The 27188-nt window shown below is 42.5% G+C and overlaps 1 protein-coding gene and 1 long non-coding RNA gene across 5 annotated transcripts in view; one reads left to right on the top strand and one right to left on the bottom strand.

Moving 5' to 3' along the window:
- Positions 1-1288: 1288 nt before the first annotated feature.
- Positions 1289-2347, bottom strand: LOC146759665 (uncharacterized). The gene is made up of 2 exons (XR_014931965.1): positions 2209-2347; positions 1289-1745 (listed from the first exon to the last, which is right to left on the bottom strand). It is a non-coding gene; the product is annotated as an uncharacterized LOC146759665 (long non-coding RNA).
- The window catches only part of BCR (BCR activator of RhoGEF and GTPase), a 92618-nt gene continuing 67407 nt past the window's right edge, over positions 1978-27188 (top strand). For 2 of the 4 annotated variants that reach the window (XR_014931964.1, XM_015878271.3), the window contains exon 1: positions 2238-4078. Coding sequence is in view for 2 of the 4 variants with exons in the window: in XM_015878271.3 (XP_015733757.2) it covers positions 2563-4078 (1516 nt within the window). In the remaining 2 variants the exon portion in view is untranslated. Of the gene's footprint in view, positions 2179-2237; positions 4079-23019; positions 23143-27188 lie in introns of those variants that run through there. The other 2 variants (XM_015878272.3, XM_085509516.1) reach the window with 2 other exon arrangements.

Raw genomic sequence — 27188 nt, 5'->3', positions numbered from 1 at the left:
AGGGAGCTCCATGGTCAGTTCGGTGCCTCGGTCTGCTGCTGGGAAGGCCGGGTGAGCCAGCAGAGGGTGCGTGCTGGATGCTGCTGTGGTTTAGCCCCCACAGCACAGCACTCTGCTACAGATCACAGGTACGTGTCTGCCACTATAGCCTTAAGGAAATGTTGTACCCTCTTAAAATGAACGCATAAAGAAACAGCAACAATTCAGAGACCACTTGAATGGCCACTGGAATTTCTGATGTTGTACCTCAGTAAATACAGAGGGTGCGATTGTTGAATAGTGTTCACCACAAGTTAAGTGTGTTTACAGAAAGGCCTCCTATGATCCACTAGAGTTCTTGCTGCATCTGGAAATGGTACAAATATGGGAAAAATGAGCCCAAGTAGAAAACACTCCAGAAATCATTTAAAAAATCACCACACTAACAACAAAACCAAAGGTACTGAATAGAAGTAGTGTATAGGTTCATAACATTACAATTACATCTTAAATTTAACCTTACTAGGAATACGTTGTATGTCAGAATGTCAGCGGTCAAACAGGTGTGAAGGCAAACTGTAGCAATAGTGAAAAGCCAGCTGTTGTCTTCCTGTGAAACACTGAAATTCCTTGGGAATATATCTATATCTTGTATAGATATTTACTAGGTATACAGATTTGATTATGGTTTTGCTTATAATCTGTTTTTATGTATAGATCAGCTGATGTGTTAAAAGCTGAGAAAACAAGAGCAGGAAAAGAGGTTAAGGGCAGGAAATGAACAGCAAGGGGGATGCGCTGTTTGAAGGTGAACGCATGGTTGGCCATTTGAGATGGCTGAAAATACTTTGTGTTGTAGCAGAAAATGGAGAAGAAAATGGGTTAGTGGGTGGTGAAGAACTGTGTGTTTTGAAGGTATTTGCTGTAGGAGAGGATCCAGAGGAGGGCCAAGAAGATGGTCAGGGGGCTGGAGCAACATATCAGACATGAAAGGAGCAGGTTTATGAGGGATACTGAGATGTGCAATGTTTCACTTTTCTCATCATCCAGAAAGGAAATATGATAATGAATATATATCTGTAATTCCACTTTTTCAGAGGCCGGGTTAGTATGTGGAAAGGGCTTAAGCGAGGCTATGTGCCATGGTTTGAGAAGCAGGATAGTAAGCAGCCAAACTTCTGTTCACAGCTCACCACCCTTCACCCAGAGCTGCAGAGTGGTGCTCTGAATTGTTTTGGCTAGCAGAACATACAGGGCAAAAGTGAGTGATGATGGAACAAAACAGGCTTGGTTACAAATATCACAGCGATTTTGAGTACCAAGTTGTCATTTATTGGGATACTTGATCGCGAAGGAAGGCTTGAATGAATGAAGTCCCTACTAATAAACAGCGTTCGCAGCTGTGGGGGCAAACGTGACCTTTGAAGGCGAGCCACATCTGCGCCAGAGGGGAGTGCTGCTCTAAGCACAGGGCAGATAAAGCAGCGCCGTGCAGCTGTTTATACACGGTATGAGGGCGTGGATGCAGGGGCGGTACGCGCACGGGGAGATGCCTTGTCCGAGCCGAGGTCTGTTTGTCCGTCTCGGTTGAAGATCGGTCCGTGGCCGCAAGCGCTAGGGAAAGGCGTGCACGCGGTGTGCAAACCCAAGCCTTTGTCTCCCCGCCGGCCGCCTCCGAGTGTGCGGACGGGAACGGCTCCGTCCGGTTGCACCGAGCCCGGCGGGGTCCCTCGGGCACGGCCTCCCTCCTCCGGCCCTGGCTGCCCCTTTAAGAAAAGCCCCGGCTCCGTGTCAATCGCCGCGCCCGGCTCCTTCCCTCTCCTCCCCTTCCGTAGCGCTGCGATTCGGGGTGCCGCCGCCAGAGCCGGGCCGCGCGATGGGCAGCCGCGGGCAGCCGTCGGAGCCGCGCCGCCGACCGCCGCCAGAACCGAGCCGAGGGGGATCCCGAAGGGCCGCGGGGCGCTCGGGCACCGAGGGGTAGCGGCAGGACCCCGCCGCGGGACGCGCCGACGCTCCGGAGAGCGTGTGCGCCCGGAGGACAGCACAATAGCCGGGAGGAGGAGACAGGGAAAGGGGCAGGGGGAAAGGAGGAGAGAGAAAGAGAAAGCACAACACGGGGGCTGGTAAGGGGAGCACGGAGCTGAGGGCTCCCGAGAGCGGAGGCGCCGAGGACCGTGGCCGGCACGGCGGCGGCTGGAGGTGGGTGGATGGGTGGGAGGCGATATTTACCTTTCCTCCCCCGCCCCGAGCCTGCTCCTTTGTCCACCCTCCTTTGAAGTGCTATGGAGTCGCCGGGGTGGGAGCACTGTTGTTCGCTAGAGAAAGATCAGTCATGACGGGGGAAGAGTAGCGAGCGTACGGGGGGCTGGGGACGGCGAGAGGTGGGGGAGTCGAGGAGGAGAGATTGTTCCGAGGATCGCTGTTTGCCTCCCAGTTTCTCTGCATGGACCGTGAACGAAACGCGCTGAGTTGACCCTGTCGGAACTGTTTCTGCTTCTACATGTGAGATCCGGTTGGTTTATTCTCTCCACTTATCTCTCTCCAGCTTCTTTCCCTTATTCTCCAATTACTCCCGTATGCAAAATGGTGGACCCTGTGGGGTTTGTAGAGGCTTGGAAAGCACAATTTGCAGACTCTGAGCCTCCTAAAATGGATCTGAAATCTGTGGGTGACATTGAACAGGAGCTGGAGATGTGCAAAGCATCTATCCGGAGGCTGGAGATGGAGGTCAACAAGGAGAGGTTCCGCATGATTTACCTGCAGACTCTTCTGGCAAAGGAGAAAAAAAGCTACGATAGACAGAGATGGGGTTTTAAACGTGCTTCTCAGTTGCCTGAAGGGGGTGCTGACCAGCAGATCCGAGACCTGCCTCATCCCCAGTCTGCTGACCAAGATGAACATGAAAAAAGCAAGTCACACCATGGGGAGGAAAAGTTCAAACCTAGGATACCTTCTATGCGGAAGCTTTCTATCCAGAGCGATGGGTCAGACCTGTCACCTTTGGACAGTCCCCATCACGGAGAGGGAGAACAGGACAGGTGTAAGTATTATGGTGAGGAGAAATTGAAGAGAGTGGTAGAAAATACGGAAAGTCGCTGTGACGCAGATGGATCTCCTTCGAAACACAGATCGTCTTCCACTCGCAGGTTAGTGGGATCTGCTGAGAAGGAGGGATTGTTTGAACCTATTTCAAAGGACAGAGGGAACAGCACCAGTGTGGCAGCCCTAAGGTCCAATTTTGAGAGGATTAAAAAGGGCAATTCACATCATTCTGGAGATAACAAGGATGTTGTTGAAAAACCCTTTTATGTAAACATGGAGTATCATCATGAGAAAGGTCTGGTGAAGGTCAACGATAAAGATGTTTCTGATAAGATAAGCTCTCTTGGTAGTCAAGCCATGCAAATGGAACGCAAAAAGTCCTTACACTCCCTTCCTTCAAGCGTGGCGCCCAGCTTCAATGAACTCCAGCGGCCTGCTTACAGGGGGAGGTCCTCAGAGAGCAGCTTTGGCTATGATGGAGAATACGAAGATGCTGAACTGAACCCCAGGTTTCTCAAAGATAATCTGATAAATGCCAATGGGAGCAACCGCTCACCTTGGCAGCCCATGGACTTTCAACCCTATCAGAGTATCTATGTTGGTGGAATGATGGGGGAGACAGAAGGGAAAGGACCTATCATGAGAAATCAGGGTATGGGGGACCTTGAGAAACATCTCACTTGGCCCAGGAGATCTTATTCCCCCAGGAGTTTTGAAGACATTGGGGGAGGATATACTCCTGATTGTAGCTCTAATGAGAACCTGACCTCCAGTGAGGAAGATTTCTCTTCAGGACAGTCCAGCCACATCTCCCCCAGTCCCACCACTTACCGCATGTATCGGGATAAAAGCCGTTCTCCCTCCCAGAACTCTCAGCAGTCCTTTGACAGCAGCAGTCCACCAACTCCGCAGTCTCAGAAACGGCACAGGCAGCAGCAGGTCATTGTATCTGAGGCTACTATTGTGGGCGTACGAAAAACGGGACAGATCTGGCCAAGTGATGGAGATTTGCCTTCTGGGAGATGTCACCAGGACAGCCTCTTCCATGGAGATGCAGGTGTGTACCAGCTTTTTATTTTGTTTTTAAGATATGTAAGGAGCAGGAAATGGCATCATAGACGTTCATAGGAGAGGTTTTCTAGATGAACTTGGTTGAATCGCCCAAAGAGGGGTACTGTTCATTGTGGAAACTGTTTACCTTGTAGTTGTTCATCAGTACTCCTCTGACTGCTCTTCAGTCTTCTCTTGAGAGGATCAGCTGAGTCTGATGCTAATCTGCTCTCTAAGTTTTGGTGTGATTGTGGAGGTAAAAGGGGGCCAGAACTGTTCAGTATTCATAAACAGATCACTCCTTTCCTCTCCTTCACTAAGGAGTAGTTAAACTGCCTCGGAGGTGGTGGCATGTCAACATGCTACAGCCTAAGGGTATTGCTGGAGCTTTACCAATAATCATACTCTTTCCACAGTCTTGTTTTTTCCTGCCTGTATTAATTGAAGTGCCTGGTTCTCATTCTGTCATCCTTCAATTATAGCTGATTGGAAGTGATGATTGTGCAACCCCGTTGAAACTTTCTGCTGTCAGTAAATGAGGGGATAACCAGGAGTATCAGGAAGCCCTGAGAGTATGCTCTTAATTTAATTTCAGCAGAATCTGAATTTTGTTTGGGGTGGAACGGGCCATGTTTGAACTCATTCTTGTGTAAAATAAAGGCAAGCAGATGTCTGGAATTGCAGTGGGTTTTGAGGTGGTGGAAGAAGTGAACAGTGAACTATGTCGATTCAAGTAAACTTACAGAATGCATGTGGACATCTCAGTCTATTTAGCAAGTCAACATGCATAATTGTATGTTATTGTAGACAGTATCTTGTATTAACTTTGCCATTAATCTTCTATGTGGTAAATGAAAAAGCAATCAAATCCAGGAACAGAAGAGCAGTATGGTTGCTTTGATAGACTTCTGTCATTCTAGATCTGTGAGTTACTTTGTGTTGTTCTTTTATTCTTTAAGTCTGTCATTTTAATAAGGAGTTAACCTATTTGTTAACATGATTGAATCCTTGAAGCAGCAGGTGAATGAGTCCTCTCAGAGATGTAACTTTCGCAGACATAGTACATTTGGTGTAAAGTAACTGTTGAAAGGAGATTCTTGGTTCTACTTTCCCTACCTATTTTTCCACATGTTTGTTTTTCCGGCAGTATTTCTGGGAGCAACAGCAGGGGAGAAATCTATCCCCACACCCTCTGCCATTCTTGCAACCAATGATTTGATTAGAAAAGGCTGTACAGTCGAAGTGAATGTTCAGTGTGCATGGAACCTCAGCATCCTGTTCTCATAGTGACTTCTTCCTTATCTGATTACAGATATATACTTGCTTTAGGACTACTGCATTCTTGTTTGGTGTTATGCATATGTTTGTATCTTCCAGGGAGCGCTGGCAGTGCAGGAGAGGCTGGGTGTTGTGCTGTTTTAAACTGAGCTGCAGCCATCTGTCTCTGCTCTTGTTTACTGATGCTCTTTAGATGACTGGGAAGCCTCCTGGCAGTTGCAGTTTTTGCAGAGGGAAACAAAGGGACATAAACAACAAAGGTCAATAAAGCTCGAGGATCATTTCAGAAACTGAATAGATCAGTTTTATTTTAAATAGTTTAGCTCATGTTCTGTGGGTTGCATTAGGAGTAAAACGGGCTGCTGAAAAAACTGAACAGTTAAAATCTCTGGTTGTGCTGGAAAGCCTAGTGTTTGTTCCTAGGCTTGGCCATGCAATTGCAGGCAAGGACAAAATGTAACCGATTCCCTTTCTGCTCTCCTCAGCAAAGGGCATTACATGGCAAGCTTAGCAGGAGCCTTCACCAGATGGCTCATCCTTACTGTCTTGCACGTTAGGTGGTGGTAACTTTTTACTTCTCATGAAGTCACAAATGTTCTTTTCTAATTAGAAAGAAGATTTATCCAAATCTAATTGGTAAAACCTCTTTCTCATAGAACAAACAAAAGACCTGAGTGACCACTGTGTGATTAGCTGTTTGGCTTCTGTTCCCAACAACCATGCACTGATGCAGACTGTTTTACATCAGTGCACGACATGAAGGCAGTTCACAGACCCAGCCAGCTTTTCCTGAACCTGTGCTTCAGCTTCTAGTTCTGTCAGCCTTCCCTGAAGTTGTATTTAATCAGAGTGCAAGTTTAAATCACAACAGTTTCTGGCCAGCCTTATTATTAATCAGCATCAGGTGGGATTTGTTCAACAGTATTTGGTTTCTTTGCATATTCAGATTTTTGTATGCTTTTTGGCTTAACTTCTCAAGAGTCTGCCCATAATAATGCTGAATGCAGTGTGGCAGGTGCAAAGTGAACTTAGTCTTATGGATCTGCCCTACCAGCATGTATTAAGCTTCACTGGCTGACATGTGATATTTTGTTTTAATTTGTGATTGAGTTCACGCTCAAGTGATGGTTTGTTACCTCTACCTCTTAAATGAAAGACATTTAAGTCAGTATTTGTATTTGGGTTCTTAGAGATGGATAACCTTAAATGAGACAGGGTAGCAGGCTTTCAGTTTATTTCAAGGAGCAGAAGGAGAGCTTGAGGGGTGAGATTTGATAATAACTGTACTTTTTGTTAAATGTACTTAATGGAGTCTCAGCAAATACATTTATGTTAGAATGAATTATGTAGCACTAATTTCCTGCAGTGGGAATAGAGAAAATCAAGTCTTGCATTAGACTTGAATATTTTTTACCGTAATTGTGGAGGAAGAGCAATGTCTGTGTGTTATAGTTTGCTTTATAAAACTGGTGCGTGCTTTCTCATAGGTCTGTGTGGAAGGTTTTGTATCTACCTGCATTACCTCATGTAAATTATGTGGAGCCCTCATGGGTGACTTCTGTTCACTTGAAGTGACTGGATGGTGCTCTGCACAGTCAGGCTCTCTCTATGGAAAGATGCCGAACAGCTGTAGTGCTCAATATAAAGTCAGTTTGGGGATGTGTGCAATTTCCATCTGAGGACCTGAAGTATAGGAACTTCCATCTCGTGCGGCTCATTTAGTCCTTTAAAGGGCTACTGGCTACAGGTCCCACTGTCGGTCAGTGATCTTTCAGGGTCAGGAATGAGATTTATACTTTCTCTCATACTTCATTTAGCTATTAATTTTTTTTTAAACATCTTTTAATCCTTTGCTGTGGTTGTCAGTGGATTTCCTAGCGGTACTGATGACAAGATGTTGTTTAAGAGCTTTCCTCACTCCGCCCAGTTCTTTCCAGAGATTTAGTGGCTTTTGAGATTATCTAGCTGCTTGTCCTACCACTCCCCTCTTCATAGTCTGAATGAAGATTTCCCTCTCTCTTTTTCTTCTCTCTCCCTTCAGTTGAGTTTAAGAAAACCTTTTCCATTTGATGTCCCCATTGACTGTAGTGGACTATGCAATCTTTTTGTTTTGTTGTGATTTGTTTTGTTTATTTCACAACCTGGGATTGACCCTTACTTACGTCAGGTTTTCTATCAGTAGTGGCATGCAGACAGATTTTGTATTGGTTTTTCTTAGGGTTCCCCTAGATCACAGGACGCTCCCACCAAAACCTTCAGCTTCTCCAGCAGTCACAAAGCAGCTGCTTTTGAAACAAGAGGGTAAACCAACCCAGACAGTAGTTGCCTGATGCAGGAAAGCCCTAAAAAGTACAGAAGACACCTGGTCTGTCTGTATGAAGCTTAGTTTTGTGGTCCATAACAGAAATACGGAAATGGAACTGGCTTTGCCATGAATAGACCAGATCAAGTATTATGCATTCTGGCTGTGGTAGGTCTGGGAGTAATGGATTAAGTAAAAGAAGCTTGTCATCCCTGTGTAATACCAGTGGTTTTAGAGTGGCCCATGTGGCAGTAGAGATGAGTCCACTTTCTGCAGCTGCCATAGCTGCATTTTGGCCTCCCAGGCAGGCAGTGAACTGCAAATGGGTAGAATAAATATAATACCAGAGTGTGCCTCAAGTTTGGGAGTGTTCTAAGGAGATAAGACTAGGATCAAGTAGCAACCGAGTTGCGTGGCTATCCAAGCAACTTCCACACTATGGTGACCATAATCTAGGATACTTTTCTGTACACCCAAACAATTAAAGCTAAGCATTTTCAGTCCAACTACTTTGAATCATTGCAGTGAGCACCACAAAACAAGATTATGGTGCCTTTGATTTGAGCAGGAAATGTGTAGACAAGTGAAGCCAGAATACTAAGTCTATGGTTGAGTGAGCTGTTCCTATGGTCCTTGTTCAGCACTCGTTTATGGCCAAAGCTGTTCAACTGACAGATGTGTACATACTGTGCATCCATTCTGCTTCTCTGTTGTCAGCCTCTGTCCTAGTGCTTTTGGATAAAAATACAGAGATGTTTGTTTGGCACAGAACTTTGGTCCTGCCCTGAGAGCTGGCAGGGAGAGCTGGAAGCATCCTTGGACTGACAGTCTGCTGTCTCCCCTGAGATGGAGGCTTTTTTCTGGGTGGCTGAAGCAAAAATAAGGAAAAGAGGGAGCAGAAAAACACACTGTCTTGAAACATCTAATAAAGTGAGTAGAGTGGAATGGGGAGTAGGCATCCTAAGTGGCAGAGTGAAAAGGGGAAAGAATAAGGTTGAATTCCCAAATCTGCTACACATGGAAGTGTGGGTTAAGATGTGCTTATTGAATAGTAGGCAGTATGCAACAGCTCATAATACTGACTCTTAAAAGAAGTGTTGGAGGGAGCAGAGGATGATTTGTAACCCGTGCTCGGTTTTGCAGCTGATGATGTGCCAGCAAAGTAGTAGTAGCCTGCAAACAGGTCTCTACTATCCAGTCCTAGTGTGTTTAGCAGCTCTCTCCCTAATGCCCTTCCTCATTCCTCGGCTTGCTAGGGTTGAACACTTACAGCACAGAGGCAAGTGAGATCTGTACTTTAGCTTCAAGGAAATTTGGAGGTCAGTCCATAAAGGCTAATGAGGTGAGGTTTAGCAAGCTGTTTAAGGAGAATTGCTCCATTTCGTTTACCATAGGGAAGCATACTGTTCGTGAAACTCAGGCTGTTGATTGGAGGCACAGTGTATCTGGAGCTGGCTTGTCCCCAGAGAAACCAAGGCTAGCAGGTTGTTCAGCTGTCTCCTCTTTGATTTGTTCTGCCCGGTCAGATAAGTGTAGAGAAAACAATAAGGCCCTGATTCTGTTCTGTCCCTGGTGAAATATTGTTGACTTCACAATCTCTTTCTTGCACATGAAGGAAACGAAATGTTGTTCTGGTACAGGTTGAATTGCAATCTTTGCTGCTCAGATAGAGGAATAGACAGCAAGTGAAAACAGAAATGCTGACAGAGAGTAATTAGCTTGGGTGAACTGCATGTGAATGAAGTACTTCCAGAATAACAATTTGAGTGTCTTAAGTTGCAAAGCAGGTTTTAATCAGCTCACTGATAATGAAGTTGATTGCTTTCCTGGCCAAATCTTTAAATTGTTGGTGATGAGAAATTAACTATAAATTGTAAGTAAATCTCACATTGGTCTGTCTCACAGCTGAGGCAGTTTTCCAAGTCCATAACTACTTTAAACTCATTCTGAGTTGTACTGTGTGTATTTTAAACAGTAAAACTAGCCGACACAGGCTGTATTTCTGTCACAGATTCTGATTGTCATTTGTAAGTCTTCCTAGTTCCTAAAATAACAAAAGCATATCTCCCCTTTATCTTCTTCCCAGCTGCTAGAATGGTGTCTATCAGACCCTGTCTTAACAAGGTTATGGCTGATGTAGTAATAAGATTATTGCAAACATAATTGGAATCTCTGTTTCAGAGAAAGCTCTTCCTAAATGTGGCAGCTGGAGCTGGGTTAGTTGCTCATGGCTATGTGAATCCATGATGAGTACATGTGTGAGAATCCACGATGATTGTCCTGTAGGAAGAGTGAATTGGTAAAGTTTAATCAGTTGGTTTGTACTGCTGAATTCTGCTTGTTGGTATTGTGGGTCCTTTGGCTAGTTATTATCATCATCATTATTTACAGCCATTTCACCTCTAATTCTTGCTTCTATTTGTTGGTTTGTTTTTTATATAGTATTGAAGGAGGACTTATTTTACTAGGGTGGATAAATCCACCACAACTTTCTTTACTTTGCAAATAAAACACCCTTTTGGAAGCACACCCACACTCATAGGCAGTGAGAGAGGGAGCAAACATCACTTCCATGATGTATTTTCCTCTTTGACTGTGAGGCCCTCTGGGATGTGTAGTTCTTTTTCTCTGTGCTCCACATGATGTTATGATGTGGAATACCAATAGCAAACATTACAGAACCATGACAACATCTTTTGGGGCTTCTGCATGAGTTCAAGAGGTGGAACATGCAAACAGAGAACTGTATCTGTTGCACTGAAATGAAGTGTCCAGAGTCCCCAAATTATCTGCAGATTGGTCTGTGACAACAGATGAATAACAACAGTAGCAGACTGTGCTGTGAATCTGAAATGTACTAAACCAGCTTTTGCAGTAGCTACTTAACAGTGAACAATTCAAGTGTATGGACTTGGCAGCTCTTCTGTGTTTGTGATCTCTCTCTGGTGTGTGGAAAAGTACACTTGCAGTCTTGGCTTACTACGTCTGTTTACTTTTTCTTAAGGACTTCAGAATATTCTGCTCTTAACGCTGAAAAACAGCTACTTCTCTGATGGGATACATACCACCCATTATGTTATCAGGAACTGTGCACTTCATTGGCTGCAAAGCTGCGTAAGGAGTCCCTGTTCTTAACTCATAGTGTAGGTGAAGCTGAAGTGAGCTCTAGTTGTTAGGATGGGTGATTTATTTATTTGGTTTTTTTTTGTTTGTTTTAAATTTTTAAAATCAAACCAGAATCTCTCAGTTACCTGCAACTGCATCTGTGTTCTTTTAAAAAGAAACAGTATATTTTAAGGAAAAATATTTAATTTCCTGAAGCTTCAAGCTTTAAATGTATCTGTGCTGCTAAAAAGTACACGTGATTGATCTATTGTCACTGGCAAGGTGTAGCGTGCAAACAGAGCACTGTATCTGTTGCAGTCTGCAATTACATAGCAATGTGTGATATTGCCCAGGGAGGCAGCAATGGCCTGTCAGCCTGGCTGGGCTCAGGGCTTCCCAGAGGAGATTAGATTATGGTGCTTAGTATGGTCAAGACACAGAAAAGCATGTTTCTGTGACTATTAGCACCCAGCTGTCTCAAGAGCAGTCTTCATTCTTTTTTTTTTCCCTGCCAGCCCAGCTCTGTTGCTGGAAAAATGTTAATAGACAGCACTGATGTTACCAATAGAAGTTTCAGAAATAATATGCTGAGAAAGTGAGCTGATCACTGATAGCTAAAACAGACTACAGATTTGGAGCTACATGAGTGGGGCTTCATGTATTAGTTACCATGAAAACTTAACAGAAATTTGGTAACCAGCATCAGCCAGAAAGCTGATTTCTGCAGTGTTACAGAATATGATTTGCTTCTTCTCCTTTTGCTGCCTTTGTCTTCCTTGTGGAGGATGGGGGTATAGTAGGAGGGAGCACCTTGGAACAGAGCATAAGTCTTGGGAAGAGTCAGTATCAGTGTGGGGGAACAGGCAGGAAGGTGTAGGAGATGGAAGGATCTGTTGCCACTTGCACTTCAGAGGGAGGGGTAAATTTCAGGCAATCTTATCTCAGCAGGGCTGTCATAGAGGGATATGAACTAGAAAGTTCTAATGTCTTCTTACTGAAACATCTGAATATTACAATGGGAGATAGCATCATGATGTTTGTATTAGTCACGTCAACCACCATCTCGAGAGCTCCCTGACAGTGTATTCTATTTGATGTTGATTTAGTCTTTATACTTTGGTTTTTGTTCCAAGTCTAACAGGAGTGAGAAATCCAGCTCTATACTAAAAAGTTCCACCAGGGAAGGGAACAGGTGAAATGATTCTGAAATAATGCTAGGGAGAAAATCTGACACTCCCCAAAGTAAATAAGGAACTGACTGTGCCTTGCAGCAGTTTGCTCCCATACCTGTGCTGTGGAGGCAGGCAGTAACTAGAGCACCTTACAACTCCGTATGACACTCCTTGTGTGTCTGCAGGGGGTTGGGGCACTGATGGACGCCTCCAATAAAAATCCACTTGACAGCATGAATTCCCCCCATGGAATTCCCCCCATGTGGTCACAGAACTGAAGTCAGCTTGCATTTTCTCATGTTTTCTTATTTTACTAAAAGGGTCAGGGTTCCTATCAGGAAAAAAATATTATCCTAATGGAAAAGAGGTTGAGTCTTGAATAACTAGAGAGAACTTCATGAATTCTTTTTATTTATTTGTTTTTCTTTCTTTTTTTACTTGGTCTGTTATTGTTTTTGTTGCACTTAGCAATAGGCACACCATGGCTACTATCAGAGAGATAAAACACTATCTCATGGAGAGCTGGATCTGGCCTTTGCTGTGGCCAGGGAATTTCTAATGAACTGTTTAGCTGTGACACTGGCTATATATTTCTGCAGAGCTGCTTGAACCAGGATTTCGGAAGATACCTTGGTTTTTTGAACGATAGGCTTGATCTCTAACTTCAGTGAACAAATAGGGTTTTCACAGGCCTAGGTTATAAACGTTTCAAAGCTGTTACATGCATGCAGCCATATTGCAGATGTAGACAAGAGCTGCACTGGGCAGGCAATTCAAAAACAGTTCTGATTTTAAAGAGTTACTTAACTTCTAGAACACAGCGTTATCTGTATATGTCAGATTCTGTGCCTCCTGGATGGGTGCTATGGAAACACTGGCTGCAGTTTGGAAAGTGTTTTTACTTCAGTGTTATTTTTTCTGTGCCACACTGCTTCTGCTGTCTTAAAAAGCAATAAAAGAGGAGATGAAGTGACAAAATGGTGTTTGCATCAAAACGTCTGTAACAAACATAAGTTATACTACACCGTGATGTGATGGGAGCTGTTGGGATGTGACTGACATGCTCTGTTTATGTTCAGCAAACATGCCCTACACCTGACCTTGGCTACCCCAAAGTTATTCAGGCTTGAGCACTGACCTACACGTAATTTGTTGTGGACTCACTGTCTGGTCAAACTGAAATATGTACTAATATGATTTAGGGGCTTCTTTGTTTTGCACTCAGTGTTTAAATAGAACAATTTATACTGGAGATGCAGGATTATACATCTTTCCACTGTTAGTGCCCATTCTTCATTTCATTAAGTGTATAAAATCTCAGTATTTCCACTTGAAGCAAGGGAGGAGACTTGACTTCTGTAAATGTGTTCTGTAAATATAAGAGCATAAGATAGGCTGGAAAAAGGAGGATTTTTTTTTATTTTAATCCTTTTTATTCTGCATGCAGATGTTTCAGTGTGGTCTCAATGTGTTCAAATATGAACTGATGCAAGAATAAAAGCACTCTTATAAAGTTCCACCTAAACTTTGTGACAAACTTTCTTTTTTGTTTAAAACAACTAGTTGAGGAAACGTTCTGTTTTTCCCATTAATGAGCATTTGCCTCATAGGGCTGATTCATGTTGCAAATAGGCTTTTTTTCATTAGTATTTGGTAGTTGTTTTGTTTTGTCAGTGGTAGGAAAACAGTCATTTGCAAATACTGTTCAAACACATGTGAAGGATGAAAAGTGAACTTTAAAAGAAAAGCTGGCCTTGTCTTTATAGAAGGCTTTTATCTTGTGTAGTGATTTGCATAAATGCATTTCGAAGTGTTTTAATGAGGAAGTATCACACTACTCCTAGCTGGAAAAATAGATTAATACTTTCTGTATGTACAGAGCTAGAAATTAGTTTACATCCACATAAAAATTTAAAGGAAGATACTGTTTAAAAATAAAGACAGACAGTTGTTGTGCTGGAAGTTTGCCCTTCTACTGATTTCAGCAATTCAAGTATTTCTCTCTCATGTCTTTCTTACTGATTCTCTGCTCATATTAACTTGTACAGGTTTCTGCTGCAAATAATGAAGTTCAAAATCTGGGTTGCATTTGCCTGCCTATGGCCGTGTTTTGTTCTGTGTATATTTTGATCTCTATTTTACTACTCTGCAGTGCTTTTAAGATTGGAAGCAAAAGCTGCCTTGACTTTCAAAATACATTTCTATGTGCCTTCCGGTATTTTTGTGTTACGCCCCTTGAGGCTGTCTTGATTTAAGGTGTCTTTGGTAATGGTGTTTCATGCTGTGGCATGCTGCCCTGTCACTTGTGCCAACAACTGTTCATCTGTAGGTTTGCGCAGAGAACTGCATCAGGGAATTCATCTATTTTTGTTGCTTTGTTGTTATTTTTGTTGCTTTGGTTTTTTTTTCCCCCAGACCAAAGCCAATCAAAAAATCATTCCCCCTTCCCAAAGCATAACACAAACACTTTCTAGCCACGGATCCCATCCATCTCTGCCACAGATATTTGTGTTGAAGCTACATCTGAATGCTGTGAAGATAGTGTGTGCCTAAATCCCAGTCTGGTGGGATTCTGGGGCTGGTAGTTCAGATAACAATGGAAACATTAATGTTGAGAAGTCATGTTTAACTTTGGAAATTTTACTTCTAATTAGCCAGCTGCTTTGGGATTTCAGGAAGAGATCTGGGGTATCTTTTGAGCAGAGTATGTGTTTCCCTGGTCAGATGCTTTGTTTCTGCAGTTGAAGGTTGGAGGGGGTGGAGGGAAGAATGCTACCTGGGGATTTGCTGATGTTTTGCAGTAAAAGTGTGTTTAAAGCACATGCTGAATATTAGAACTGAAAATGGGGGAAAAGATGTATTTTCTATCACTATTTGCAAAACAGACCAGATATGTCCTAGTCTATGTAACTGACTTCCCTTTCAGTTGCCTATGTAAGTACTTTGTATTTTTCATCACTGCATCATCAGCTGTATTGACTGTGGCCAGAAGAAAATGAAGAAGATACAATTACTTCTTTCTATGAAGACTGAAAGCAGTCTCTAGCTTCTGCTGGAAGTATGTTTTGCTTGTAAATTATCTGGAAGGAGACCTCTATGACAGATTAATGTAGTTTTTAGAGGAGACTGAATCAAATCACCTTGGGGAACCTGTAGCGTGTTGTTTAGAGGAGTATCTGAATGGTTATGGCCTAAGATTTTGTGTTATCTTTATGATATAATTACTATAACAAGACATCTACAATATTGTCTCATAACTGTAGTATGTGAATATTTTCTCTTGATGAGTGTTTTGCAGAGGGGGAGTTCTAGGCCATCTTACACTTGTTTGTTTGGATATAATTGCTCTCCTAGCCTGACTGCAAATAAAACTTGGGTAAGATACACAATTTGCTTTAAGAGCTTTGTCTAAAATAAGAAGAGAGAAATGGTAATCAGGAAAAGTACAGCTAGCTTAGCTACAGCACTGAAAGATGTTTACATTTTCTGTTCTATTTATAATGTTGACTTGATTCACGTCTGTTTTTACCTGTCAGTGCTGGATCTCCACAGATTTGTGAGTTTCTCTGTCAAACCTTTCTGAATTCCTGTCTCTAGAGCAGCCAGGTGCTCCATTTCTGGCTTCCAGCTTTTCTTTTTATTTCTTTTTCTGTTCCTGCTCAGCCCACAAACATGGAAAAGAATCCCCACCCTGCTGACTCACTGTGCCCAGAGCACTCCTTGTATTCCTGAAATGGGAGTAATATCTGAGCCAGTTTGAACAACTCAGCGTGGATGGAACTGGTTCCCTTCTGCCAAACCTCTTTTTAAAACAGCTGTTTTCTTCTCTTAGTCCCACGAGTCCTCCCTACGTGCTCTATCAGGCCTCTGGCCCAAGGTGATTTCCTTATCTCTGAATCATTTAAAGAGCTTTTGCAATAAATACAACTGTTGTAGAAATCAGCTAGTATAATAATCCCTCCAACAGCTTTATTCTGATACTGTGTTGAGAGTTTAAGTGGATTTAACTGCATAGTTTAGTATGTCCTTGAAGATGGCTCCAAGTGAAACCTGCTGCTGTCAAATTCTGTCATACTGCTGCACACATACCAAGTGTGCTTGGGAGATGTCAGGCAGTGCTGTAGGCAGTGGGGTTGGCTTGCTATTTATAGGGGAATTCTAGGAGTAGCAAACTACTTCTGTTGTTTACCATCATGCCATCTACAACTTGGTTTTTCAGATAATACTCAAAGTCTGGTAGCCCTGCTTGGGAGATGTTATTTCCCCTTTTCAAGAGCAAAAGTTGCATTCTTCTTTCTGTCCTCTCTTCTCCACCTGATGCAGTTGAAGTTGTCTTGTGGCTCACCCCAAGGGCATATATGCTTCTGTATGCATCCTTTTGTTTTGCTTTTGGATCAAAGGATTCCGTGAAGACAAACATCAGTTATCAGTTTGTGGCTTTAAGAATACATGAGGCAAAACCCCTTGGTTGAAGTAAGCAGGAACCTGCTTCTTTCTGTCAGCTTACTGTGCAGCCCTGTCTGAATGTCTCGGTTCTGAGTTCTTACAAACAAGTGCATCCTGCTAAAGATCATACTTGGCAGAGAAACAGACAGCAAAAATGCCTGGAAAAGAACATTACAATCTTGAGCACAGCTCTTGGGAATGTAGCAGGTTCCTGATAAGGCAAAAATTGGATGGGGGAATGTTTTTTCAGAGGAGGGCTGTAGAGAGAAGCATTGTTTAAGACACTGGAAGCCCCCCCTGCCTTTTAGTTTTTAATCTTGGTGGGTTTTGTTGTTGTTGTTCAATATATTGAAATATACTTTTAATTATAGTAAAGTCTGTGTGAAACTTGTGAGCAGGTTCATTTATTTGCCCAGCTTAAAAAGAATAACTTGTCATTCTAACATTACAAAGTATTGTTTTGGAGAATGGGTTTAAAAGAATACACATAAACATCCTATACCTGTGGGTGAGGAAGAGAAAAATCTCGTGCTTCTTTTGTACAAATAATCAGACTGTGTGCTATTAAAATTGGCTTTTAATTTCCAGCTTAGTTTTTAGTGATCTCATAATGATAGGAATTCATCTGTTCATTGGATCTGCAGGAACACAAAGAAGTTAAGCTGCTAATAGCCCTGTTCACCCAGGTAAACTGAGGCATGGACAATCATCTACATGTGATAAGTCTGGGATATGGACTCTGCGCTTTTGTTCTCAAATCTAGAACTTGATCTCTGAGAGTCTGTACATCTCATCTGCAAGTGACATGGCAATGCAGATGCTAAATAAGCTTTATCCTGGCTCATCTCCATCTGTGGTCGTTAGATAAGTATGGTTTAACCTTTGTGTTATCCAGTTCTGCTGGAATTCTGCAGTGGCTAGCTAAAGGGGAGAGCTACTTCAATCCACAAACCATGTTTGTCTTTCCTTTATTGCTGCTTTTTATTGTCCTGCTCTATAGATACTTAAATGATAAAGAACCATATTGGTGAAGAACAGCTTCTTTTATGTAATCTACCCAACAACTATTTTTAATTACTAATGAATGTAAATGACTGCAACTATACAGTAGATTTTGTGCTATTACCAGACACCTTACTGTGAAGCTCTTGGGTCTTTGTCTTTCTGTCCAAACACTACTATAGCACCTAGCTGAGCACAATCCAGGCTTTTGACTTCTTTTTCTCACAGCAGTGCAAGCAACACTTTCTACTTAAGAGAATACTTTGTAATAGAGACATTACGTGGAGGAAGAATATTTCAGGGAAGTCCATTGCATTCCACAGTAGAGTTTGCTTAAGAAATCAAACCAATCTCAAGCTGGCAACAAGAACAGAGTCAAATTAAACAAATTCTGGTGTTCACATGCTACAGGACTGACTTCTAGACTAACAAGCTTTTCTTATTTGGATTCCTCTGAAGGCAGATCTGCATGTTGGTGCTTTTGGGATGGGATGTCTGTGGGGGTTTTGGTGGGTGTTGGTTTTTTGTTGTTGTTGTTTTTTTGTTTTTCTCAGGCTTCTTGGAAAGGTACATTCACAGTGTGAATACGTGTTTCAGATTGATTTTTCTAACCAATAGGTTCCTGCTGGAACAGCACTCCCCCTAAATTTTAAAGCCTTCCAGGTAGGTCTCATTAACATTCTCACGATCAGTGGGAGAAGCTGGTCTACTTACTCAGCAAAGGAATGCAATTTCATTGTGAATGTGGTATACCAGTGGTGCCTAGATATTTTCAGTATCTTCCTTGCTGTGGCTTTGCCTAGGTTTTCATTGTTCGGGGGGTCTGTGTATACAACTTGGTCCTTAGTGGTTTTTTTCTCCTATTATTTTTTTTTCTAAAGTTCAGTTCCGTATTTGGTTGTTCTACCTCTTAAGGAAGGTTTCATAATCCTAAGTAAGTTCTCACTGCTCTGATTCAGGAGCTCTGTAAGCTTTTGTGGTGAGTCTGTTTACAGTACTAGCAAGAAATAAGGTGGTAATGTTCAAAGGAAAAATAAATGCCCAGCTCTCAGGAATGTATTACCTGAGTGGAACAGTACCTGCACAGCTCTTAGCTTTCTCCTGACTAACTCTGCAGTTGTAGCCTCCTACTGCCATCCACCCTGGCTGCCCAGGGTAGTGGTGGTGTCACTATCCCTGGAGGTTTTCAAGAGAATGGTAGATGTGGAAGTGAAGGACATGGATAGTGGGCATGGCAGTGATGAGTTGGTGGTTGGGCTAGATGATGTAAGTGGTCTTTTCCTACCTTAATGATTCTTTGATTCTGTATTAACAGACATCAGGGTACCATGAGTTACAGGTTCGTGGTAGTCTTCCAGAATGGCATAAGTTTTCAGAGAGGAATAGATGCCTATTTCAAGCTGATGTTGGTAGGATTCTTCCTCTTGCTAATGCAGTGGAAGGGAAAACTTGACTTTTTGCATTGGGAAACTGATTTTATCTTCATTGTTCTTCTTGATCTTGCCCAGGTGTGCAAGTTGACCTGTCAGATACTGAGTCTAATCCATTTCCTGATCTTTGCTGTGATTTTAGTTACTTTTTCATTGGTTACTGAAATATGCTCATTTTTTTTGTAGGTCCACGAGTTTAAGTTTGTTTCTGCCCCACGTTTCGGAATAGAAATATCTTTTTCTTGGAGATGGCTGCAGACTGTGGCCTCTCTGGGGATTGATTGTGCTGATTCTTCTCTCTTTCAGTGCTTGTTACCATCCCAGTCTCTACTGGTGTCCTGTCTGCTCATGCTGACCATGGTTCAGTTTCACAAGTGTTTAGTTTCATCTTTGGTGATGACCTCTCTACCCTGAGCCTAATTAAAGTCCATAATTGCTATCTGATCCCTGGGTGAGAATTCTTTCTGTGTATGATTTGCTGCTACACAAATGAACACTTACTCATTACTAGCTTAGCCATATAATTGAGCTGTATCAATTCAGCTATTTTCAAAAAACTAAATGCTCTTTATTTCTGAGTTTGCTTTTTGGTCTCGACTTTCCATCCATCCCCTGGCCATCATCCACTGCTGATACAGTGCATTATTGCCTCTAGGACAGCTTTGCAATGTGATCAAGAGAATAGAGGGAGGAAGATTACATCTGTAGCTGCAGCCTTGGGGAAGCTGTGCATTGTATGAATAGAGCAGATAAATTGTGAGAGGGGCCTAATGGACTTGGGAGGAATGCTTCTAGCTCCACTTATGCTAAAAGTGTTATTGCTTATTTTTCACACATAGCATATGTGTTTGGGAGTCTCGGGTGACTGACCCAGGAGCAGGGCTATGATAAAGAGCATATGAAGAGAGAGTAAATAGCTGGAGTATTAAAACAGTTAAAATAACCTTTATCTGTTCTAAACCAGTTGTTTTTGCTGCCCTTAACCTTTGATGCCCCATGTGCTTATTGTTCTTGGGGGTCATTGTACTTCTGTAGTTGCAGAACTGCTACAATTGTTGTGAGAGGGATCTGAGTTACTGTCTGAGTACAGTTTTTGTCAAGATAGTTTGTAAGATTGCTGCTAAGGAAGATATATATGAAGACATGGGGAAAAGATGAGTTCTGTGGGTTTCATCCTTTTAAATTTTTGAGGTATTTTATTTTATTTTTATTTTTATTTTATTTTTATTTTTATTTTTATTTTTATTTTTATTTTTATTTTATTTTTATTTTTATTTTATTTTTATTTTATTTAACTGTGCTTTTACTTGGAAGAAGAAAAGGGGGAGGAGGAAATGTCCTTAGGTCAGTAGCATAACAAGTAAGGCTATCTGGTTTTATTTCTCTGCTTTCATCACAGAAAACTGCTGTGCTATCATTTCTAGCTACAAGAAATAGGCAGGGATTTTCAGGAACAAGTTGTTCTTGCTGTGAACTGGACCAGCCCGAGGGACAGTAAATAGCTGTTCCAAGCCAGTATGAATAGGCTGCCTGTCTGATCCATCCTGAAATCTCTGACCTGCAAAAGCTGTCAGAGTCTGGGTATATGCTGGTGGATAAGCCATGTTCACATAACATTTCTGAGGGGTTGTGAGAGTGAGGTTGAAGGGGGAAGGGATGATATTTAATCCCTTGCTTGCTGAACTGTAAAGGTTTGCTTTGTGTTGGTCTGCTCTCCTGTGCTTTCCTCCTACTCTAATGGCTGCAATGAATGACAAATGGAAGTGGAGCAGTGAAAACAGGAAGCGTAATCCTTTAGAAATAACAAGTGTAAAAGGGAGGGAAGAAACTAAATAAAGGAACCCTTGCTTTCATTAGGCAGCCCCCCAGCAAAGCAGGAGAAAGAGTCGCTAATCTTGGAGCTTACCATGGAGTTGTTTTCAGCTCCTGCAGTTGGAGTCCTGGCAGTTGAGATCTGACTGGCTTTTTAAAGAGCAAAAAACTACTTGTCTTGCCTTGATTACAGGTATAAGTTTTGGATTGAGTGTCATTTATATTGAGATTGTTTCATTTATATTCATGTGTTGTTTGTAGGCTGTAGATGCCTTCAGTTTTCTCTGGGTGTGAGAACAGGCTGTTCCTTATGTATTGTCTTTTAGTCTTTTGGGAACACACCATCAGACTTACTTTTTGCAGGGGAGGAGCTGAAATTATTATGGACACAGGAGTATTTCAGAAGGGATCATACTGCTGGTTGGAAAGGTTAAAGTCTCAGTGTCACCAAAATTTGGATAATGGATGGTAGAAAGGGATATTCATCCTGCCAGTTCAGGTGGCTGGTATTATAATTCCTTCCATGCCATGGTTTTCAGTGTGTATTGGATGGAGTGTCTGCAGAGAGAATTCTTAAGGGTGAATGAAAGTGGAGTGTCAGAAAGTCTCTGGAGTCCTCTTGCCGTCTATGAATAACAAGTGCTGAATGAATAGCTGTTGGAGCAGTGAAGCCTGCTAACCTAGAACTGATAAACAGGGGACTTCTAAAGCATGCTGTTGCTCCAGCCTTCCTCAGCTGCCTTCTCTTGATCCGCCTCTATGTGGATGATAAATGGGCTTTGTCTTCTGACTGTGCAGAGTCCTGTTGAACTGAAATACAAGAAGGCCTGAACTGAATGGGATCCCTTTAGTATAGCATGATACAGTGGAAAAAGGTGGGACTGTTTGCGACCATGTGCTTTGATTCTTTTCACCTCTGTCTTGTGGAAGACAATTATTTCTGTTTAAATTGCCTTGAAACATTATAACTTAACACGCAGGGAGAACAAGTCCATGCAGTTTGTAGGTGTGTCTTCACTCCTCTTTAGGGCTGCTCTTGTCACTAGGAATGGACAGAAATGCTGCAGAGCTGTGGCTGAGTTCCCTTGTTACAGTTAAATTCATGGTGGCCTGGACACCTACCTGTGCGACATGGTGTAGGGAACCTGGTTTGGCAGGGGGGTTGGACTCGATCTCTGGAGATCCCTACCAACCCCTACCATTCTGTGACGGTGATGGAGAAGTGAACCAGTGTGAATTCTTTAGGGAGTTTCTGCCTGTTTCAGCTACTGGTTACCTGTTGCTTGTAAATGTGCTTCTCAGATTCTTACTGGTTGGGTTACACTTGGACTCTGGCCTCTGTGCAGCTCTGCTTCCATCTGTGTCTTTTTCAAAGCACTTGTGCCTATGTATTTGTCCCATCTAACCCCTGTTAATCTAAGGAGTTTAGAGCCCAAACTTCTGCTGCCTGACCTGCCTCTTTAGAGTGCAAGCATACTTGCAGAAAACAGCCAGTAGGCCAGCTGATATAATTAAAAAACAGAAGGTGCTGTCAGAGCTGATCTGGTGTTAATTAACTGAATTGTGCTATAGAATGTAACTATCTAGCTTGAAAATTGCAGGATAAGCCAGTACCTGAGTGTGCTATGTACACATTTGAGTTTCACTGCTTACTGAGCTTTAGAGGGATAGTCATTGTTTAGCTGGAGGATCATAGAGAAGTAGGGGAAGGAGCAGGGAAAAAAATTGAAAAGGGAACATGTTTTCTTTGCAGAAATTGTTAAATGTCATTTAAACATATTATATTGATTGTTCTGTTACTGTGCTGGTTTTCCATTTTGTAGGAACTTGGGAGAATGGCCTTAAATTGTGCTAGGGAAGGTTCAGGTTGAGTATTAGGAAAAATGTCTTATCCAAAAGAGTGCTCAGGCTCTGGAATGGGAGGTGGTTGAGTCACCGTCCCAGGAGATGTTCAAGAAACTCTTAAGTGTTGTACTAAGGGACATGGTGGAGTGGGGAAGTAGTTGGTGGCAGGTGGTTGGTTGGACTCGATGATCTTGGAGGTCTTTTTCAACCTTGTTAATAACATGTTTGAAAAACCAAACTTAGAGCTCTGGGGAAGACTGTTGCTTTTCCTGCTGCTTAGATGACTTGCTGCTGCTTCCACCGTCCTCATAACTTGCTGAGCTCAGTTCCAGATTGGGTCAGCTGAGCTTGCCACCTGCTATTCTGCTGCTTCTTCTTTTGGGGTTTTTAACTTGCCATTTGTGCTGATCCACCTGTTGTCTGTGGTATGGAAGCCTGTTGCACGCCCCATTATGGTATCTGCTTGCTGGCTGCCAGGCTGTGAGGCAGGACTGAGGTCCTATGGCAACATACCACTGCTTGCAGGGCACTCCCTGGCTCTTTTGGCTTGTCCCTCTCCCTTGTCACTTGCATCTTGCCAAAGCCTGATGGTGGAAGCTATGGATTACTGGAGCTGACTCAGATGCTTTCTCAAAAGGCTTTTCTCCTCTTTATCCCAGAAAGGCTGCAAACAGACAAGGTTGTATTGTGCTTTATGTTTTCTTTTTTAAGTCCTCCAGTCTGAGGTGGACTTGGAATTTCCTCTAACATTTGGATAAATAGCCCTTGGAATAAGTAACTGCAAGCTGAAATGAAGGAGAAGGATGTCAATATGTGGGCATCCACATGCTTCTTCTGTTGCTTCCCTTGATTTCTTGAGTCCTTTTTTCCATGCTTGCTGATGCTCCTCCTGGGTGTGTCGGGAGAGCAGCCTCCACCCTGCCCCTACACCTCTCCTCTGTAGCTGCCAACAGGGAGATGCACAAGAGATGTCTGTCTGTCTGCTTACTTCCTGGGCACAGCTGACAGCTCGGCAGTAGTTCAGGAACTTGTACTGCTGTTCCAGGTGCTGGGGAGGGTGAATTGAGAGAGGTGAACTGGGGAGGTTGTGAATGCTCTGATGCTGTTTTCTTGGGAACGGAGTGGAATTTCTGCTGGTATTTTTTTGTTATTTGTTTTTTCTGCTACAGAAAAGAGCAACTGAAGGGGTTTCTACCCTCCCATGTATACTGTGAAGCTGTTGGCTTCTCAGGTTTTCTGCCTAGCACCATTAAGATGGGAATTCCTCAACCAGCTATGCAGATCCATTTGGCAAAGATCTGTAGATTGATTTTTAGGGTACAAGTGCCTTTGTCAAGAACGCTGTGCATGCGTGGAACAAGGTTTATGTGGGATTTTCAAAAGTTCTGTGTGTTGTCTCAGTGGTATTCTGCCATTTAAAAGTTTATTTGCTTCTGAAGTGATGAGAGTAAAGTCAGTTGCGAGTGTCTCAGTGATGATGGTTAATTAGGGATCCTTAATCCCTAAGAGTGTGTCTTCTTTTAGCAAGAAAACTGAGTTTTAAAATGAAAATTAATGAAATAGCTGGGTGGAGTTTTCTGTAAATTTCTTTTCCAGTCTGATCTTACAGCTCATCAGGCTCGTGGTGAATGACCTTTAATGATGAAGATGAAAACTGGTATGACATGAGGGTGAGTTAGTAAATGAACTGGTTTAGGGAAGAGCTCAGTAATGTGACTTGGCTCAGAGCTAGTGGCCAGCCAGACTCCTTGTACTGGTGCAGCAGAGCTATTCCCAGAGTGTTATCAGACTGGACTGGCAAGCTCTGACCTCTCCTAGGAGCTGCACCTTCCTGCCTTTAGTGTCCAGCATTCTCTCTGGGAATGTAGTTCTGCTGGGCTCAGAACTTGAGCTGTAGGCAAACCTGCAGAGCCTCCTACTTGCATGTGTCAGAGAGGCAGCATATGAGGCATGGAGTGTTGCCCCTTTCTTTCCTGTGATGATGTGCAACCTGTAAATACCTGGGGACCTATCATCTGGTAGGATTCTTCATTCAGTCTGGCATTCATTCTGTTTGGTCTGTGTTGTCTCTGGGGTAACTGTCTTCTGAACCACCTCTGTGCCTCCCTCCCACTCCATAAATGTCAGCTCAAACTTGTGTCTTGTCTGTTTTTCCTACAGCTTGATGTTCTTATTGTCACTGTAAGGGGATACAGAGGGGGGAAAAAGGCTGCTGTCAGTGCAGTAGTCCTCAGACAGCTGGTTCTTCTGGTGCTGAGAAACTATTTTGTACTCTCTAGGAGGCTAATGTCTTCAGAATTTGTTGAATATTAACCTGTAATTGCAGACAAATGCATGTACAGGTTGGTTGTCCACACCATTTTTGTGCATGCATTATTTCCTTACTGTATTCATGGGGTAGTTGTTGCAGTCTGGTCTTGCTAGCAATGCTGAGAGGCTCCTTCTCAAGGAAACCTCTCTTTATAGTGGTCTAAGAGCAAGGCAGGCATGCTCCTTCACATATATTATGAAGGATGTAGTTTTGATACTGCAATTTGCCATGTACAAACTAACACATTTTAAATGCTTGATACCTTATTTTTATATCCCAGTGTGTAAAATATTTCTTTGGTTCAGCAGCGAGACTTTCTCACTTCTATGCCTCGCATAGAGTGTGAGCTCCTTGAAAGCTCTTGTTTAAGGAACACATGGAGTATCTCATTTACTGATGTGCTGATGTTTTGGTATTCACTCATGTCTGTGATGCTGATTTGGTTGTGTGGTCAATGTAAGAGTCAGACTGTTTAATCCTCTGGGACCATGCAACTTTTTCTCATGCAAACTGTGCAAGACTTCTGTGGAACTGTTTGGTCACCTGGAACATCACATCTTCCCCTGCCACTACTAACCATGTAAATGTCTGCAAGAGGCCACCATTACCGAGTACAGAATCTGTGCAAAAGCTAATTAATGTTTGCCTTTTCTTCCAGAGTCACACTGTAAGGAAGCACGAGCTCCTTCAGAGCTTTGTGCAGGCCCTAATTTCACTAAATATTTAATTGCATGTTGTAGGCTATGCATTGATATATGTGCTGCGTGATCTTCCCTATCTGTGTACACTGCACAGTATACTGCTTGTGTAGCCCTTAAGCTTACTGTGTAATTTGTCAAATCTAAACCCGTTCTCAATGACTTGCCCCAGGGTTGCTCCTTTTTCTTACTGAGGGGGGCTTCCCTGCTTATTTTAATTAGGAGTGTTTCTTCGTTTTATTTTAAATGAAATAGTGTATCTTTTACTGTTTTTTTCCCTAAACTGACAGGCAGTCTTGTGTCACGCTCTTGGGGGGCTGCTGATTAAACAAAATATTTGGATTTGCTTATCCAAATGCCTTATTTTACATAAACAGTAGTAGGGAATCAAATTAAGTCAAATTATGGGCAGATCCTAGCAGTGCCTGTGTGTGCATACTGAGAATGTCCTGCTTTGTGTCTTTGTGTTTCTGGAGGAGTGGTTTGATTGTGTTTTAAATTGGATTATTTTGCAAATGACTTTGGTATCTTTTAAGGGATGCGTGGCTATAGCAGAGGAGTAGCCCTTTCTGTGTTTTTTTCTAATTATATATACTGAAATATAAACCCAGTAGCTTTAAGAAAAAGGTCTTTCTCAAGTTGCAAAAAAATCTTAAATTATTCTTCATACTATTTCTTTATTCTGGCCTAGAAATATCTCAAACCTTTCATTAGGAAAAAGAAACAATTTCTGAGGGAGAAACCGAGCCTATGAATGTGTAATCCCACAGTAAGTGTTTTGGTGTGTTATGTGTTCAGATTCGAAATGGCTCTGAAATGCAAACTAGCTGCTAGATCAGTGCTGAACAGCTTCCATACAGGACTTGATTTAGCCCAGAGAATCCAGCTTGGAAGTGATGGCACAGAGGGAAATGTATCCACATCAAGTGCTAGGCAGCATTTTGATGAACAGAGCACATTCTTCCAGTGTGGAAAAGTTGTCTCAGCTGTTTGACTAAGAGTTTCCAAATATTTGATATTACTGGCTCTTCTTGTATCTCACTTCTGAGTCTTTTTCATCCTGAGTCTACAGAGGGACTCAAGTCTTACAGTGACAATTGCTGTGCTGATAGTTGTCTTTAGGAATGTGGCAATAAACATAAAAGCATTGGAGAATGCAGGGCATGAGCACAAATGAGAAACACAGTTGCTGAAACAGGTGTTGGAATTCAATTAATTTGCATGTTTATTTCTCATAAAGGTCTCTTAAGATATGTTCTGGGGAAGATGTTTATTAAGAACTACAGCACAACGTGGGTTCAAGATAGAAAAGAAAATCAAGTTTTAAAGTGGTGTCTGTTTCAACATAGCTTTAGGTAATAGAAAAGAAAGAGATCAAGAGTTTAGGCTGCCGTGCTATGTAAAATGCAGTTTCTCTACCAGCAGGCAACAGCATATTCAGTGAAGGTGCACCAAAAAACTTTTCACACACCCTTCATAAATTTTACCATTGTATTTTGGGACAAAACAGGAGGCAGGACTTGGTATTTCCTGGCATTCGTTGAAGCACCAGATCTATAGTGTATTTTTAAATGCCCCTCTGACATTTCTAAGCGTTGATAGTTGTGCTTCCCTGCAAAGGATGAGGTGGCAAAGCTTCCTCATCTGTGCGGCTGTGGTCTTTAGATTCCTTTGCCTTAAAGGGAATTAATGCCACTAAATATGAGCTTAAAAAGC

Source organism: Coturnix japonica, chromosome 9 (assembly GCF_054131305.1).
Source record: "Coturnix japonica strain WE chromosome 9, WE-NBRP24, whole genome shotgun sequence".
In the NCBI taxonomy this organism is placed as follows: Eukaryota; Metazoa; Chordata; class Aves; order Galliformes; family Phasianidae; genus Coturnix; species Coturnix japonica.
This window is presented reverse-complemented; position numbering and strand designations above follow the sequence as displayed.